Source organism: Propithecus coquereli, unplaced genomic scaffold (genome assembly GCF_000956105.1).
Source record: "Propithecus coquereli isolate 6110/MARCELLA unplaced genomic scaffold, Pcoq_1.0 Scaffold6, whole genome shotgun sequence".
Classification (NCBI taxonomy): Eukaryota; Metazoa; Chordata; class Mammalia; order Primates; family Indriidae; genus Propithecus; species Propithecus coquereli.
Genome location: NW_012151951.1, coordinates 9,874,599 through 9,893,520, shown reverse-complemented (window position 1 = coordinate 9,893,520; position 18,922 = coordinate 9,874,599). Strand labels below are relative to the sequence as shown.

Here is an 18,922-nt window from a genome sequence, read left to right as displayed (position 1 = left end):
GGCCAGGACTGATGATACAAAGGGAAATTATTAGGAAAGATATGGGACAATTTATCAGTTGCTTCTGTTTATAGTGCAATTAAGAGATAATCCCAATTAGAGATAATCCTGTATAATCGAAAGCTCATTTTAGTTTATGGATCTGCGGAGGATTGAGGATTTTCAGCCCGTGGGTGTTAAAACCTGGGCATGGGTTGCAGCTCTGCCACTGATTAGTGGTTGGATCTTAGACAAGTCATTCCAACTCTCAGGGCCTCTAATTCCTCTGCTGTAAAATGGTGTTTAGCTATAAATGATTTCTAAGGTCCTTTCTGTTCCTAGAGTCTCTCCTCCTATGGGAAAGGGAAGGGAGTGGCATACTTTTAATGCTAAAAAGGAAGGTGATGAGATGGCAAGAATGGGCTATAGAGAGACAGAAGAAAGTTATGGAGATCACTTATACCCAAATACTAACAAATGCATTGCTAGCATAATGACAGGTCAAAGCACCACCTAGTTAAACCCCTTCTAAAGAAACAGAACATGCTCTCACTTTTCACATCCTGTTGGCCGGACTTCCTCTTGGGCTGTCTTCTGTACAGGGCAGAAAGACTGCAGTGTATGCTTGTCATGGGGACAGAGAGGTGGGAAGTTGGAGCTTCAGAACAAGAAGCCACTTTTCTTCACTCACGAACTGCCCTCATCCTCCAGCCTGGGCTGTACCCCGTGAAGAGTGTCCCTGGGCTCTTGTGACTGTCGGACCTCAGTCCTGGTCAAGTTCTACCTCCAACTGTGTGCGAGCAAAGCTGACAGCTGCAGCAACTCCAAGGAGAGGCAAGCTAGTCACTCATCATTCACATCCACCCCTGAGGAACACGTTGGTGGGGGAGCTTTCTCTCTCCCAGCACGGATGCAGCACTGATTAGCAGGACGCCCCTGTCCTGGTGGCCCACTCCTCGTTCCTTTCCAGGGAGGTAGGACAAGAGTTGCTTGATGGTTGAGTTTGGCGAGGAGCCCGTGTAGCCCAGTCCTGTTCTGGAATATTCCTTTTGGGAGCTGTCTGCAGAAAGCACGCAGTTTACAGAGGCAGGCCTGGGCTCCCGCGTGGAGGAGCAGGTCTAATTTGGGGTTCACTATTCGGAAGCTCAGTTGCCACAGGCAGAAGCCCACATACATCAATGTGGTCTGACGGCCTTCCCTTGCTTGCACTCTGCTTTATTTCTCCATTGCTTTAGCACCGTGGTTCTCACGTCCTGTGCGCCAGGATCATCTGGAGGATGTGTTCAAACCTACACGCTGGACTCCACTCCTGGCGTTTCCGATTTAGCAGGTCAGGAGCAGAGCGGGGCCCAGGAACTTGCATTTCTAACAAGTTCCCAGATAAAGCTGAGGCTGCCAGGCTGGGGAGCACACTTAGACCTGAGGAGCACTCAGCTGAGAGACGGCATTCTGTTAATCTTTCTCCTCAAACTCCAGAAGAACCAAATGTTCTCAAGGCTGTCTGAGTCAGCTCTTCGCTAACCTGGAGCCGGCAAACATTCCTGGGTCAGGATGAGTAACTCTTACAAATCAATATCCTCTTCTAGCCCACAGCCTTGGGGAGAAACAAATGATTACGGATTACACTCATTTCGGCTCTGTGTGGAACGCAAGATGAGTCAACGCCAGCTGTACATCAGCTCCGAAAAGGCGATTTTATTAAAAAAACAGAGTCTGAGACGTGTGCAGTTCTCCTCTGATAAAACCTTGCAGAGCACTGTGCACAAATAAACATGTAACTGGGGATTTCTAATAATGGTGGATTTTAATAACTTTTCATTGAAATAGAAAGTACAAACATTTGCAGGTTAGGGAACAGCGTGATGAATCTTCACAAACAGAAGGCACCCGTGGAATCAGCGGAGACCAGAACAGAGAGTCCGTCCCTGAAGTCCCCTCGGTGCTTTGCTAAGGCGCTAGGTGCACTCTCAGCACTATCCTGAATTCTAACAGGGTAGATACGTTTTACCTGGTTAGTACTTCATGGAAATGAAGTCATTCAGCATGTACCCTTTAGTGTCTGGTTTCTTTTACTCAGCAAACTCATGCATGCCCCAAAATGGCTTTCATCCAATCAGCCTTGTTGCCGACGACATCCTACTTCACGCTGGCCTCTGTCATCCAGCTGCCTGCTTCCTTCTGAGCAAGTCTTCCAACTTCCCCCCACAGTGGGCAGTGTCAGCAGAGCAGTCCTCTCGGGCAGTGTCAGCAGCTGGACTTTGCCACCCCTCCCCCATGGGAAATGCTTTGGCTCCTCCCCCCTGCCCATTTCCATGAGTCAGAGCAGGCAGAGGCCCCACCTCCCGCAACGCCCACACCTGCAAGGCCCATTCCTCACTGTGTGTGCATTTAGGGGCACCTTGCTCCTCTCAGTGCCTTGGGGACCTGGATTTCCCTGCATCTCTAAATACGTGGCCTCTTAGGCACCAGGGCAGGGAGGGGACAGAGGCTGGAGCACCCCACGGGGATTTTCACCACCTTGGTGCAGGAGTGACACTTGTCTCTTCTGCTTCTGTTTCAGGGTCAGAACTAGTCACTTGTGCCCTCTTGGCTACAAGGGGGCTGGGAAAGGTAATGGACCCCTCAGGACCCCTTTGAGTTCTGCACTGGAAGAAGGACCTTGCTTCTGTTAGGAAGGCTGGAGAGAGCTGTAGGTGGAGGGTGACATTTACATGGGGCTAAGGATTTTGTCTTTGCTGGTGAAGCAGAGATCGAGGTTATCCCGGGTGGAGGAGCTGCGGGACACAGCCTGGAGGAATGAGAGTGCTTGCCAAGCAGACTCTGAGAAGGGCCAGGGTGTAGAGTCCATGGTGGGTGTGAAGGGTAGATGGTGCACTTGGGATGTCACGGTGATGGGGGAGCTTTGAATATCACAGTCAGACATGCTGGCCTGATCATAGGGGTGCTGTGTGTGCGCGGTGGGGTCAAAGGCTTCTAGAAGAGCATCATGAGAAGGTTAACTCTAGTCTAGCTACAGGCTGGAAGGGTTGGAGGAAGGGAGGCGTAGGGAGACTGGGTTGGAAGTGGTTGCTGTAAATAGAGCTCCTGGGCCAGGCTAAGGCCCAGCCAGAGCAATGAGGAGGAACAGAGGATGATGAATGTGGGATCTACTAAGAGCCTGAATGCAGAACTGGGGGGCAGCCGTATGTGCCTGCGAGGGAGAGCAAAGAACTGGGGGCAAGGCACAGGTATTGGGGAGGGGAATTTCTGCCTTGTGGCACCCACTATGTCCCAGGCTCTGGTGCTGGACATTCTATACCAGCATCTTATTTAATTACGTTGACAACCCTGTGAGGTGGGTACAAAGATTCCCTTTTACAACAGTGGAAAGTAGCTGAGCTTCAAGATCAAGGACCTGCTCAAGGTTGTACTGAGTGGCAATGGAGGCACCAGCCTGGCGACCAGGTCTGCTGGACTGTCATGTCCACCCACTTCCCCTGCACCCCACAACCTCGCCTTCTCCCGGCAGGACGTAGCACCGCCAAGCCTAAGCCAGGCAGTAGCTGGAGTCTCACCCTTCCTTGTCGCTGGGTGGGTCTATGTGAGCATCTCTCCTTGCCATTAGATTTTTCTACTTTGCCCCAAGGCATTCTGCTTTACAACCAATGTCTCTGGAAATGCATTTCTTTTATTTGGGGGACACGCTTGGCCTCAGAAACTCTGGGTCTCTTAGAGGGAGGGTCTTTTGGGCAGGTGGTATGCTGCAACCCTAGGCAGGTGAGCGTGCAGCAGACTGTGGGGAAGTCTCGCTGATTCCTTCAGGTTAGCAGAGAGGACTCAGAAAGGCAGTCGGTGATATGGCTACTGGTCAGATGAACTAACAGACCAGCAAGACATGCGGAGTTAGGAAATGTGCCCACCCCCCTCACCCAAGGAGTCTGAGGAGTGTGAGCTCCTGCCTGACATTCCTGTAACTTCCTGCTTTCCTGCTCGGGCCTCCAGAGCCTAGAGTTGCTCAATCCTTGTACTTTTTTTTTTTCAACAACATCACTGGGGCTGGGGCTAGATTAATATATTCCCTGTGCCACTCCTGTCACCGCTTGGCATTTCCTGCTACCCATCTGGAAAGTGGTATCAAAAGTCTGTGTATGAAATTCTTGTTAGAGAGATGGAAGGGGATCTTTCAAAGCCAGTTGCCATCTTCCTCTTTTCTCATCTGCCTACAGCCACTGACAACAGGGTGATGTCAATGTCCTCAGGTGACCTCTGGCTGGGCAGAGGCGGAGGCAGAGTTGAGAACTGCTGACTTTCCTGATGACTCAGAGTGGGAGGAGACGATGGGGCTGGGAAGGTGGGGCCAGGAGGGCTCCTGCCCTGTGGGCCCTGGTGCAGCCTTACCCGCACCCCCTTGGCCAGGGGCCTCCTGAGGTCAGTCCCCACTCTCGCCTCTCCCACTGCTCTCCTCCCCGCTCTGCTCGCACAGGCAATGCGGTTGAGCTTGTACCAGAACATGCATCTTGCTCAGCTCCTCCTTTTATAATCTGCAGCATCTTAACACGTATGGCATTCACCATGGCACAATGCACTTTGTCCCCAGCTTGTTAATTTGGCAACATGCACAGCAAACCCATAAATCTCCTCTGGAGTTTATTGAATAGCTTTTCATGTAGTTACCAAATTGTATTTGCCATCTCCCTTGATCTTTTCACATGCATATTTGAAACAATTATTCAAATGAATAATAATTACATCCTTGGAAAGTAGAGAGGGAGAGAGGAAAGCTTTGAAGGCTGAGACTGAGAGCCTCGCCCCGGTAGCCCCCCCACATGGAGCTGTAGGGGGACCCTCTGTGCACTGAGACCCACCCGCCCAGGCCTCTGGACAAGAGTGAGAAGTGCACTGAAACATGTTATTTCCCATTCTTTCAGGATTCTGTCCCTCATTGAGTTCTCCTGGGGAACCGGGAAGGGAATCCGTGTGGTCACCTAATTAAATTTTCCTATTTCTAATCTCATGCTGAATTTCTGTAACTGGAAAGCATGGGGAGATGCAAATGGCAGTCACTTCAACATAAAAGGTGTTGTGTTTGCAGCGGGCATTGTCAAGAGTCTGAAAGCTAAATGGGCCTTCTCTAAAGACACCCTAGAAAGGCCCTGTGCATGATTGGAAACATTAGAAATAAATATACTGCCTTTTATTCTCTCCAACTACAAAGAATGTGAAGGAGAGGGGACAGGCGCCCAGACTCTAGAATAACCTCCTTTAGACACCCAACCAAGCAGTCTTGCTGTCAGAGGTAGCGGGCCCTGAACACTGAGCCCTGGTCAGCTGGCTTGAGGCCTGGGCCAGGGCCATCATCGCAAGCCTCAGGACAGGCAGGTCTCTGGGAAACCTTTTCCTCTAGTCCAAGTGACATCTTTGTCTTAACTCTCTATACATGAAAGCAGAGTGTTGAAGGTGCGTGGGTCTACAGAAGCAGACAAGCTCTAGTTCACATCTTTCCTAAAGTCATAGCATGTCTAAGTATGTGCAGTTCTACTATCACTGGCTTTTCATTCCTCAGACCTAAACTTTAGTAGAATAACTCATACCAAAGACGATCAGGCGTCCATCGCTTGTACTGCCCTGCAGCACAGGAAAGTGGGAAAAGGAATTTTGGAAACATACAGAGAGGGATTCAAACCATGGGGGTGCCTTTGAGCAAGTGCTTTAACCTGAGAATTAGTTTTCACATTTCTAATATAGGGACAGTGCTTGCTTCATAGGATTTTAATTTAACTTGTGTAAATACATAGTACTGGACCCTCACATGTGCGTAGTCTCCCCGGCAGCCCTGCCCTCTCTCTCCAACTTTTTGAGAGCAGCAGTTATAAACTAGGAGGAAATGCTTAAGGAGAAAAGCAATCACCCAGTGTCATCTGACACCTCCCCAGAAATGTATATCTCTACCTGAGGCCACAGTGTGCCTATTGTTCTGTCCAGAGGGCTCCCTAGATTCTTACAGTAAAGGACGGACCTCCCCTTTCTCTTATGTAGGCGTGTGTGCGTGCGTGCATGTGCGCGGGCGCGCAGGGTGGGGAGAAGAGGTGCAGACAGGTTTGCTGAGTGTCACCTTTAAGAGTGAAAGTGGAGTTCAGAGATGTTAGTAATGCAGTCCAGAAACTACTGAACGAAGAGACTCTGGAATCTATAATCATTATTTGTTATTCCACTTATTTCCCTATTATGAACAAAGAAAAAACCCTGAAACCACGAAGAGCAAGTCGTAGGGGTAGCAAGGAAATGGGTTCCAAGGACTCTTTGAAGGTTAAAATGTCACTCCTGAGGCAGACCTCGCCATCGAATATATAAATTACATCAATTGTTACAAAATTCAGAGTCTTCCACAGCATAAGTATACAGATAGGGAAGGCTCTGATGAGAACATCTGAAAATTATTATGCACTTAATAACCCTGTGGTTATTTACACCACAATGGCTGTCACTTACTGAACACACTCTATGGATTGGCATGTTCAAAGGGTTTTACTTGTTTCAACTCATTTCATCTTAACAATCCTAGGAAATGGGGCAATTACTACCGTTTTAGTAATTTGCCAATCTGCTACATCTAGGATATGTGGAGCTGGGGTTCTCACTCTTAACCCAAGGGTGATGACTGTACCTACAGAGGAATACATTTTTTAAAAGGTTATCTTTTAAAGGAAAAAGGAAAAAAAAGGAAACCTTTAAAATGTTTTGAAAAAAAATTTTAAAAAATCCTTTTAAACCTTTAAAAAGAAAAGGGAAAACCATGAACTCTAAAATGGCAGCAGAGGCTGAGGTACACATGCTAACTAACAAGTACATGCATTTAACTAATGAGAGGCATTGTTGTTTTGAACAATTCACCATCATAGTTACTTTTTACAACTCTCCCCTTCCCAGACATTACCTAATTCCTCACCGTGTTAACCCTTTTTTTTTTAGCGAACGGTGTTAGGTGGAGGAGAAGTGAAGTCCTAGCTCCAGTTACCAGGGCGGCCTAGCAGAACGCTCTCCCGGACTCGGCTCTCCCGACTCAGCGCAGGGGCGGAAGCTCCCGAGCAGCCCCTCCCTCCTAGTGCCGAGGCCTCTGCCAACGGCGCCACGCCAATCATCAAATCTGCTGACACGGCCAAACTAGTCTAAATCCCAGTTAAACAGCTTAAGATAATTAAGTGGGGGGGAAAAAAAAAAAAGAATACCTGACAATGGTGAATAGCAATTTTAGGGAAAAATAAGAAGAAAAGCAAAGGTTTAAACAGCAAGGTAGGAGGAAAAGCTGCTCTCTGACATAAAGTGGTTTCTTATACTCTGACACAGAACATGAGTGTGCTAAATCGTGAAGATCATTAGGGCATTTCAATATGGTGACACATCTGAAATAGAGTATTTTTGCTGACAGAAGATTATGAGAACAATAATCTTTTGAGTCAGGAAGACACTGCTTTCTAGAACAGAAGGGATAAAGCAAAGATTCCTGTTTTACTGCAGCAAGAATGCGGTGTATGCAGCATTGTGTTTATTCGCATCTGTCCTTGAATTAGCCTCATGCTCACCGTCACTGTCACTGTCATATACTTGGTGACAATAAGCCTGTGAGATGGTCACTCACACCATTTCACAACTACGTTTGAAAAAGACTTTGAAAGAAGATTTGCCCGAACTCTACATATTGTGTGTTATATATATGTGTACGTAGTTACCATAGTAATACGTGCAGGACTGGGATTCAAACACAACCCCTGAGTACCCAACAACTGTCTGCAATCTCTTCCAATCTGTGCAGGTATTTCTCGGAAGCAGAACACTTCCCCACCAGGGATCCAAGTTTTTAGCCTCAATTATCAAAAGGGTATAAAAATTTCCATTTCTGTTCATGAAGATTTGTTCAATCTATTTTTTTAAAAAATCCTTATTCCTATTGACTATGTTGCCCTGTAGATTCCAGCCTGACTACAAGAAGATGAACTCTGAAGGGCAAAGTGCCAATCCTCTTTCTCTGTACCCCAGCACCTGCTGGGGTGCCACTCACATCAGTGCTCAAAGTTAGGGCACAATCCTAGTACATACCATCCCACCAGTATGAATCTTTTCAACATTTTTAAATCATATGGCAGCTCTCATAATCAAGAAAGAGGACCCATGTCATCTAGTATTTTTTTATAAAATCACTGGATTAAGGTCCCTATCAACAATCACTCTGTCTTAGCCAGACACCTTCAAAACCACCAGAAACAAACTCCTTAGTAACAGATTAGGAAAAAAACACTCTCATCATGTCTTAAGTTATGACTCGTTGTCTTTGACATTTAATTCAATTTCCATAGGAATAAATTATGGCTCTCACACATTGATACTGAACATGCGCTCATCCTACCTAATGCTCATAATGTTATTAAGCACCAAATGCAGGCAACTAGAGAAGGATGATGCATTTATTTATTTAGCATCTGTGCTGCCATAAGAGGTCAATTTCTTTATGAAACAAAAACAAACCATCATAAGAAAATTGAATTTTTTAATTTTTTTCTCAGTGGCAGAATCACATAGGTGTTTTGATATGGATTTCCAGTAGGTCTAAAATACTGCTTTTAGAATGATAAAAATTCCATTACAGAAATGCACAGAACAGAGGATAAATAGAATCACATCAGTTTTTCAGATGGTTGGTCTAAAAGTACTCTTTGCCTTACTTTTCCTGTAAGAAAAGTTTGCAGGATCAAATCAGAAATTCTACTATCAGCATATAACTATGGCTTGGGAAAAAAAAATAAAATCAATAATCTGGCATACTTGCAATGAAGTGCTATGTCTCTGCAGAAGTTTGCATGTTTGTGGACATTTCATAGTAGATAGGAAATTTATAATTTCAAAAAACGGAAGGAAACCTAAAACATATGCTTTATAAAAACAAACCATTGCTCTTTAACGTCTTTTTTCCTTGGGACATAGCTGCTTTAAGAAAGGTGGCAAAAGCTTTAACGGACATTTTGTTATTCACCTGAAATACTTGGACAGAAAATTGGCAAATTTGATACAAGGTTTAAGGAGTGAAATTTTACAGATTTTATGAAACTAAATTGAAACATGCACAGATATTTTCTACTGCCAAATGGTCAAAACCTTAAATTGTCTTTAAATCTGAAAGACTAGGGATTTTAGGGAAAAAGCCACCTCTAATACATAACAGTATTACTGTAACAGGAGTAATTAGCAAGTTAACAGAAAGCATTAAAGAAAAAAGTAATTAAGTAATATTTAAAACAATAAGCATTGTTTAAAACTAGAGTTGTATTCCAATTTTAAAAGATAGTATAATACTTAAGTGGATGGTGAGGTTCACAACTATTTAATATTCTTATGAAAGTGATGTTATTCATGTAATACCATGTATAAACCACCATGAATAAACATGCTCAGCAGTGTGTACTTCCAATGAATTCAAAATTACACATGATCATATTAAGATTATCATTCACCACGGACAGTTCCAAGGCATCTAAAAAAATCTATACTAAAGACCTGGATGGAGAAAGCAGGGATACACTTTGTTTCTTTTAAAGAGTCACAATGTAACAAATACATTCACATTATAGCTACAATTATACTAGTCACAATTTTTAATCTTACAGAATAAAGCTATAGTATGCGAAATTACAATATATTTATCTTCTTTAAAACCATTTTTTAAGAGGGCAGATCTGTCATTTATTAGAAGCCAAACCAACAGAAAAATGTAACTGATAAATGCAGTCTTTAAAATTTTTGTGGTTAATTATATGCCAATTTTCAAAATACAACAGATTTTTTGGTTCACGAGGCCATGAAAAAATAAAAGGTCAGTAAGGGATTTCCATTTATCAATAGAAATGAAAAGTTCATGAAAAAATTTCAGTATTTATTAAAACGTCTTTTTACATAATTTTTTTTTTTTGGGTGGTTAAACACAAGAAATATCTCTAATGAGTGTCACCAGGTAAACAGACATAAATGAAGATGCTTTACTATGACTGTCTCACAATCCTCTTTTGAAGGATATCAATAACTATCAGATTTTCTTTGAAAGTCAACTGAAATACAGTTATTATTTTTTTCTATTAACATACAGCAAGATTTACTACTTAAAATGCCCATTTTTTTCCCTCTAGGGCAAGGATCAGAAAACTATGGCCCACAGGCCAAATCCGGCCTGCTGTCTGTTTCTGTAAATAAAGTTTTATTGGATCACAGACATACTGGTTCATTTACATATTATCTGTGGCTGCTTTTATGCTACAGAGGCAGAGGTAAGTGGTTTTTAAGACCATATGATTCTCAAAGCCTGAATTATTTACTCTCTGATCCTCTACAGAAAAAGTCTGCCAATCCCCCCCCCAGGGGACTGTCTTAAATAGATCTATAATAATGCGTGTTTTGTTTCTTTTATTAATACTCTGCTTTCTGTTATTCTCATGCGTGTGTGAAATCCATTTTTTTAATACATCATTTTATCTGTTGGTGTATACCTTGGAAACATAACATTTTGGCTGAGTTTCCATCTTTAATATACTTGGAACAGAAGCGTTATCTGTAGCCATAACCTGTTTGATTTGGGGTCACTCAGGAATTCTCCAGGAGTTAGAGGATAATAAAATGGATCAGCCATACATCAAAAGAATGGCTATAAAACTGCACGTCTTATTCTATTTTGAATAAGGGAGTTCGATAGAAAAAAGAATAATGAGAACCAAATATACTTTAGAGTAAATATCATTAAATCAGAGGGAAAACAGCTTGTTTTCAAAACACACACACACACACACACCCCACCCCATCCTCCCACCTGTCATGAACAGCTATAACATAAAGTATATTTGTTTTATAAATATATTACTGTCTATATACATATAGATACATCCATAAAAGACATGTTAAATAATTATTTGTATAATCAATACTACCTTAAGTTTTTTGTGTATTTTAAAATTACACATTCTATTAAAATTATCAAAATAATTCTTTAAAAATACCGAGAATAAAACCAGTGAAGAATTGCTTTCCATTCAAGTAGTTCTAAATATTATTGGCCACCCAGACCCCGGACTTGGTCATCTACAACTCAAAGAAACATAGTTCAATCAGGGAAAAGTCAGCCATCAAAAGCACCCCCTCCCCCATTTTTAATACCTCATAACAAATATGCACATGTATATGTATATATATATATATAAAATACTCTTTTTAGTTATATTACATATTCTCATAAATGAATTTTCATAAAAACACAAAGTTCAAGTTTCCACCAGTATCAAATATTTTATACTGGTGTGTGTTTCTTCCAAATGTTTAGGTCAATGACAAACTCTATCAGGATAAAGAGATCATAAAAACAAGACTGAAAACATCCGGATCACATGCGACACAGAAAGAAATACTAAGGGCCAGGATTTGGCCAGTTGGGTACTATTCCCTCTGGACTAAGACACAGAGACAACAGACTGGCTAATTACTGCGTGAAAGTACAGTCAACTGTCAATTATTCAGGGGCAAAATATTGCAGTCTGAATCCTTTTTTGTCTATCAGTTGACCACATCTGGCAATTTCCCTTAATAACACACCTCTTTTTGGCTACTTATTAGCAAGTCTGGTAAAAGATTTGATTAGGGAGAAATTTTTGGCTAAAACGAAGGTTTGTTATCAGTTATGGATTTAATTTAATGACGGACTCCATTTATTGCTTCAGATAAATATGAATTTGCCATACAAATGCTGAATTTGTCTGCCAATTATCTCATTCTTAAGCTCTGGAAGCAACATTGGTGCTTCAAAACAAAGGGGGCAAATTGTCCTCTTGACATAAGAAAACTGCTCTTTTTAAAAAACTCATAATTAATCACACTGAAGGATTTCAGTGTGGGTAGTTCAGAGCTATTCACTTCAGGATAGGTGGCACTGGCTACACTATTTTTCCATAGTTTAAAATCCATGAAACAATGACAAATAGTCAGCTAAAAACACTAGAAGGTCAAATTAAAAGTGTCATATACATTTCACCTAAGATTTCATTTAAATAAATTTATTAAAGTTTGGCAGACCTTCAAATATTTAAAATGCTAAAGTGAAGAAAATGGAAGCAAAACCTACATGTATAATTTAAAAGTGATTTCATACTAAAAAAGTCTTAGAACATAACTAAAGTAAGAGGTATTACACATTTGTAATTTTATTTTTGGCACTGGGTTAGCCTCTACATTTAAACTTGTTCTATAAATAGTGACCAACAAAATCAAGGAGAACAATGTCACAAGTGAGTAGGGTTGCTCTCAGGCACCACTCAGAATGGTTTGTGTGGCATCATCTGTATTATTTCTGGGTACAGATGAGTACCACACTCATTTCAAACACAACAGCAATAACTGTGTAGAACACCACTCTCCTGAATTAAGTTTGCTGAACACGGTTCAGATTATTGGATATGTCAATATGCACAATGCCTTTTAGAAGCATTTACTGTATACCCAAATCCTACTTCATGCAACACACAGTGTCACACAAGTAGTGAAAATGTTATCCTAGTCAAAGGTGCTTGGACATTATTTTCAGGCAGCATTTTACCTTTATTTTAAGTTAAGTTCACACTAGATAAGTTTTAGGAGAAAGAAAATGCCAATAAACTTATTTAATATGTTTTAATATAGTATATAAAACTAAGACAGACACTTTTATTTACCTAAATTGTTACTTTTATTTTCTAACCTATTCTAGACCTCAATTTTACTTTAAAAATCTGTATTTAAATAAGGGATAAAATGTTGCCCAAAAGTCTAATCATAGTTACACACTTGTGTTTTAACTAGATCTACAAATCAAAATAGTTCTTATAGTTAAAAAGATACAATTTGTATCAACAGTAAAAGGTACTTTCTGGTTTTTCAGGGCTTTACTTCAAACTGTAGCATGTAAGAATAATCAGAATAACCAGGGTGTCTAGGCAGACTACAGAAACAGATCTGAATGTGTCTATTACACTGAGTGAAACCCCAAATCTGGAGGCAACAGTCAAGTTCTGTCAATCACACAACTGTCTGCCACTGACTGCAAAATCTGTCTTCTAATCCACATAAATATATTTGTAGCTAGCAAAACCCATGACTTTGAAACCAGAAATATCCCTTACTAATACTAGAACAGACTTTAGTCTGTATCTAAAACTACACTATTTGTGGCAAGAATCTGGCCTTAATAATATAACAGGCCCCCCCCCCAAAAAAAAACTACCTTCAGGAAAATGGAAAATATACAATATCTTACAAAAATTTTAAGTTACCATTCACAACTCCTCCATCACCATTTTTATAGTGCAGTATCAATAAATGTTGCATATGCTCAACACATAAAACCATCTCAGGCCAGCCTTCATAAACAGCAGGAAAGCTAAAGAGTGTATTAAATATAAAAGTTGCATTGAGAATAATTAGATTCATTAAAATCAGGCAAGTACTGTGAAAGGGTTATTTTATCCAGTATTGTGCCCCAAAACAAAAAGACAGATATATTAAAAATACAGGTTAATGGAAATCTAGGAATTCAATTCCATTTCTGCTGTCTAGAAGCACATCATAGCTGGATAACAAAACTCTAACCTGTAGTAGTTACGGCTTTTGCCTTATACATAAAAAAAAAAAAAAAAATGGAAACAATTTTTCCATTGATTGCATCTGCTTTCTTTTAAATCGACCATATTAAATTAACTAATTTCTTAACAGAAAAAAAATCCAAACAAAAATAACACAATGAAAAGTGCCATACTGTAAATCATTCTAATATATACTGTTACCCATTTCAACATAAATTGGTAACTTACATTTTGTTTAAAATATAAAGTCAGTGCTGTAGTATATCTTTGTTTCTATAAATAATGATTATAGCACAAAGAAGCCCACCTTCCCCAAATAAAAATAACTTAAAAAGCTGTAAAAGAGTCTAATTAAGCTTGGCTTGAAAAAATAGTTTGCTAGGTCTAGTCAAATGCTCCACATTCTGAAGGTACTGTAATTGCTTGCAATTGATAGACAAACACCAAGTTAATAAAACATGAAACAAGGATAAAAAGTGCTGCATATAAACCCCTGATGCACCAAAGATTATTATCAAAGATCACAGATACATCTATTAAATCAAACTGGAAAAATTTCCAGCCAAGGATATAGCTTTAAAAAGGAAATGTTAAAAAAAAGTTTAAATGTAAAGCAATCCCGTGATACTTCCACCGTGTGGGGCTATACATACAGATTCCATGATACAGTATTTCACATAAATGGATACTATATAACCTCCTTGCTGAGAAGGAGATCACATGTGCTATTGTAGCAAACCTCCCTCAGCATTTGAGCTGAACAAAAAACTACTAAACACCACAAAGATGCATCATCTTTCAATAACCCAGCTGTGATTTCTCCACTAAAATGGCTGCAGCGAGCTGCTGGGCGTCTGTCATGTGAGGATTCCTTTTCATGACAATTCTCACAAGGTCAGGTGGGAAGATGTTGCACAAGTTGATGTAAATCTTTTCTCGGTTATCTTGGTACCTTGGAGGATCTTGCGGCATCCCACAGTACGGTATCCGCCAAGTCGGCTCTTGCTGTTCAGGTAGGCTCTGGAAGGTGAACTGCTCGTAACACGGCTGCGTGGAGTTATCAGGCAAGGAGTAAGTCTGCCGATATCCATAGGCATCCATCCCGTAACTTGGCCTATCCCAGCTTCCCATCCCTTCCTGGCGGGAATAAGGCTTCCTTTGTCTTGAAGGAGAACTGTCATAGAGGCGAGAATCAGAAATGCTGTCTATTCTGGTGGCCACTAGGGACCTGCCTAGGTGTGGTGCCTTAGAGTGTGCTGAACTTGGCGGAGAGGGGTAATCCCCGGGACAGCTGGACCGGGCGCCCACAGTGGGGTGCTGTAGATGCATAGCCAAGTGTGGAAGAGGAGGCTTGTGATGGAACTTTGGTTCTTCGTGACTGTAACTTTGCACTCTGGTTAAGGGGTCGTGGAAATTCTGCAGGAAGGGTTGGGAATTAAGGCGGCTGTGAGGGTGCATGTGTTGACACTTCAAATTCTCTTCTAGCTGCGGGTCGGGAGAGCTGACGTAGGACCGGTCATTGTACCCCACATAGGAGTCACTGCTCCCGCAGCTCATGCTCCCTTCACTGCTGCAGTCAGAAGCTACAGAACTTATTCTATAATCTGTGTCTAATGAGAAACGCCTTTCAGGACTTCGTGGGCCTGAGATACTCAGATTTGAATATGCGTTCAACATGGAGTAATATCCAATGTCAACAGGCGAGTCGCATTTTGGATACTGTTCATAAGGCATTGGCGTTCCATGATTTTTGGTTGCCATCATCATTGGAGGATATTGTCCCTGTGGTCTTTGATCCTGAGGTGGGAAATGAACTCCAGATGGAAGGCCATTGCTTAAAGATGCAGTGCTTTGGGGTTTTGCAGTAGAAGTAGCCGGTATGCTAACTAAGGAAGGTACAGACCTGGTTTCCAATTTGTTTTTGGTGGGAAGCTTTTCTTCTAGGTCTTGGTAGACTTGAGTCCTTATGCTTGGATCTGATTGCCTCTTTGGAGCACCTCGTTTCACATCAGAAGTGCTATCAGCCTTAGTGCTACAAGGAACACTGTTGCTTTTCACCAGTCCTCCTTCATTTGCAGTTTTGGCTGCTGTATTTCTAGACATGGCACGAAGTTCATCAGCCACTGACCGCTGAGGCTGACTGCCCCTTTCGGGATGGTAATATTTGCACTTGTGTCCATAGGTACACTTCTTTCCTATGAAAAGTAAAGTTAATTAGGTAAAGGAATATACCATCAGATCTTGAGAAAAACATTCAGTTTGGCACTATTATTTTAACTTGTAAAAGAAACAAAGGTAGAAATGGGAGCTATGCTAAGCATTACTCTGTTCTTTACCCTTGAGAAGTGTTACTTTTCAGTCTACTTACTTCCTTACTATCAAGTGCAGCAAGCAAGTCGGCCCAATGACTAATAATCACTTCCAGAGTTTTTGGCTAATACCCCATATTCTCAACTCATACTTGCCTCTTCTCTTCCAGTAGGACTTAATAATCAGGTAGGAAATTTTGTTTTGAAGAGCAACATGTACTGTTGTAATGTGATAAAACCATTCTCATCTGATTTGTATCTAGATGGAAGAATTTCAAATTTTTATTCACCTGAAAACTAACTTCATGTAGAATTAACTGTGTATTTTGAACTATGTTTTAATTCAGGGAAATGCATTTGTTTTGAACTCAAATAGATAAAAATAATTCTTTTTCATGGCTAAGACATTTTTTTAAATTTAATTACAAGCAAAGAACCACATACCATGCTACTCAAAATTATGAATGTTTATTTTTGTCAACAAAAGTTTAACAATATATTGTGTTCTAAAGGCATATACTAAATATTCACAAAGAAAGTTACCATATGGACAAGGCTGCTTTTTGTGTTCAGGAACAATAGGTTTCTTCCTCAGAAAATTATCCAGACTGGGGCCGTGTCTGCCAAGAGGGTCGTCAGGAGGCATGAACCTGTCAGAGAGATAATAAAAAATGACACCTAAGCAGGAGGTCAGTCATTTAATTCTAAAAACACAGTACAAAGATTTATTTACTTTAAGGTAGTTTTTTGAAATTTTATTCCAAGTGTTTTGATTCAACATCTATAGGGTAAAAATATCAGTACATGAAGTTCACTTTCCTTAATAAAAACAAAATTCAACTGTTTGAAGCCGAAGTTGTATTTGTTTTAATTCAAGTTAAGTTTGAGTCTACCATGTTCTAATTAATTCTTCTTTCCTCTCAGTCTTGGGATTTTGCAAGGATTTTAGAAAGCTATTGCAGTGACATTTTAGGAGAGCTTTATAAACACGGGTCTTGTGAGTAGTGGGAGCACTGGAGGTGAGAGGGCAGCTGAGGAAGAAAGAAGGGAGAAGTGGCAGAATGCTATGGGAAGACAAAGACTTCCCGAACACTTATGTGCCAGACACTTTACACACACTATTGCCTTCTGTCCTAACAATAATCCCATAAAGCATTAGCTCCATTTTACAGATCAATAAAGTTTTCTAATTTAGCTTCAGATGCATTCAGCAATTTTTATCTAACATCACATGTCACAGTCAAGATTCAATTATGTCTGACTCCAAAGTGTATTCTCTTCCCACTGTACTTAGATGCTTCTCAGCTGAGATAGAAAAAGTCTTAAGAAAGTAAACTTATTATTTAAGATTGACTGTTCAGTGGAGGAAAAAAGAATTTATGGCATGCATAATGAAAAGAAGTTATGACTGAAGAATTCTACTCCTTGTTATATTACTGTTTGAACTTGAAATAAACCCAAGTATTTACCTATAAAACATGGATAATAGAAATAATGTATGAACTCTAACAGGAGTGTCAAGATGGCTGAGTAGTAACACTTTGCAAATACAGTGTTTATTATTATAAAAATACGGCAACATTAATAAATAGAAGACAAAGTCACTTAATCTCACAATCTTAAAACAATTATTTTTCGTGTCTGTGTTGGCTTTAAGTCATTTTCCATAAGCACACAACATTTTACATGGCTTTAATCAAACATAAATATAATTTTATGCTTTGTCTTTTTAACATAAAAATATTTTTCCGTATTTCTTAATAGCTTTCATAATACTAATTCTGAACAGCTGAATAATATTACCATAGGAGATGTAGCACAATTAGATTGAGTTCTCTATTGTACATTTGTAGTTGCCTTTGAATTCTTGCAATTATAAATAATATAGAAATGAACATATCTAGTGTTTCTTTATTCCTCATTATATATTCCAAGAAATAAGATTATTGGGTTGACAGAGTACACATGTTTTTGAGGCTTCTGCTAACCTGTGCCAAATTGTTTATCAGTTTGCATGCATCTTTAATAGCATAACACGAAAATATTTTTGTGAATTAAATGGGTAAGAAAACACATTCTTTTTAGATTTAGTTTGCATTTTTGATTAGCAACAGGTGAACTTTTCCTACATATTTATAAATGACTTTACTTCTCATGAGACATACTTGTTCATGTCATTTGTTCATTCATGAACTTGCAGACTCTGATCATGACTAGAGTCTTACACTGGTAATAACAACTTTAAAAAATCATGTACGGTCATCTGCTGCATAACGTCATTTTGGTCATTAAGATTATAACAGAGCTGAAAAATTGCTAGTAATGTCATAGTACGACACATTACTCGTGTTTATGGTGATACTGGTAAAAACAAACCTACTGCACTGCCAATCTTATAAAAGTCTAGCATATACAATTACACACTGTTTCTATAGTAGCATACAATAATGTCCTAGACCTTCACATTTACTCACCACCCACTTGCTGATACCCAGAGCAACTTCCAGTCCTACAAGCTCCATTCATGGTAAGTAACCTGGACAGGAGTACCATTTTTTACCTTTTATGTGTATTTTTACTGTACCATGTCAATGTTTAGATATGTTTAGATACACAGATACTCACCAGTGTATTACAATCGCCTACATCAGTCATTATGGTCACATGCTGTACAGGTTTGCAGACTGGGAGCAATAGGCCATACCATATGGACTAGGCGTGCAGTAGGCTAGACCACGTAGGTTTGTGTTAAGTACACTCCACGATGTTCACACAACAACAAAACTGCCTAAGGATGCATTTCTCAGAACTTATCCCTGTCGTTAAGTGACACATGACTATAAATACAGGGTGAAGATGGGAATTCTCCCTCTTTCAGTCATCATAAGTTCCTCGGAGAGTCTTGAAGACGTCCTCTGCCTGAGGTGCTCTGCTAGTGACTTACAAGGAAGGGCAAGGGTCTGCCACTCACATAGGGCCTCCTGTAGCACCATTCTACAGTTTTTCTGACTCCCA

General features: G+C 40.5%; 1 protein-coding gene across 2 annotated transcripts in view; it reads right to left on the bottom strand.

Moving 5' to 3' along the window:
* Window positions 1-13,771: 13,771 nt before the first annotated feature.
* Window positions 13,772-18,922, bottom strand: part of ZC3H12C (zinc finger CCCH-type containing 12C) — a 73,520-nt gene continuing 68,369 nt past the window's right edge. For both annotated transcript variants that reach the window (XM_012659174.1, XM_012659173.1), the window contains exons 5-6: window positions 16,451-16,557; window positions 13,772-15,793 (exon numbers count right to left, since the gene is read on the bottom strand). In XM_012659174.1, the coding sequence (XP_012514628.1) occupies window positions 14,397-15,793; window positions 16,451-16,557 (1,504 nt within the window). In that variant the 3' untranslated portion in view covers window positions 13,772-14,396. The remainder of the gene's footprint in view (window positions 15,794-16,450; window positions 16,558-18,922) is intronic.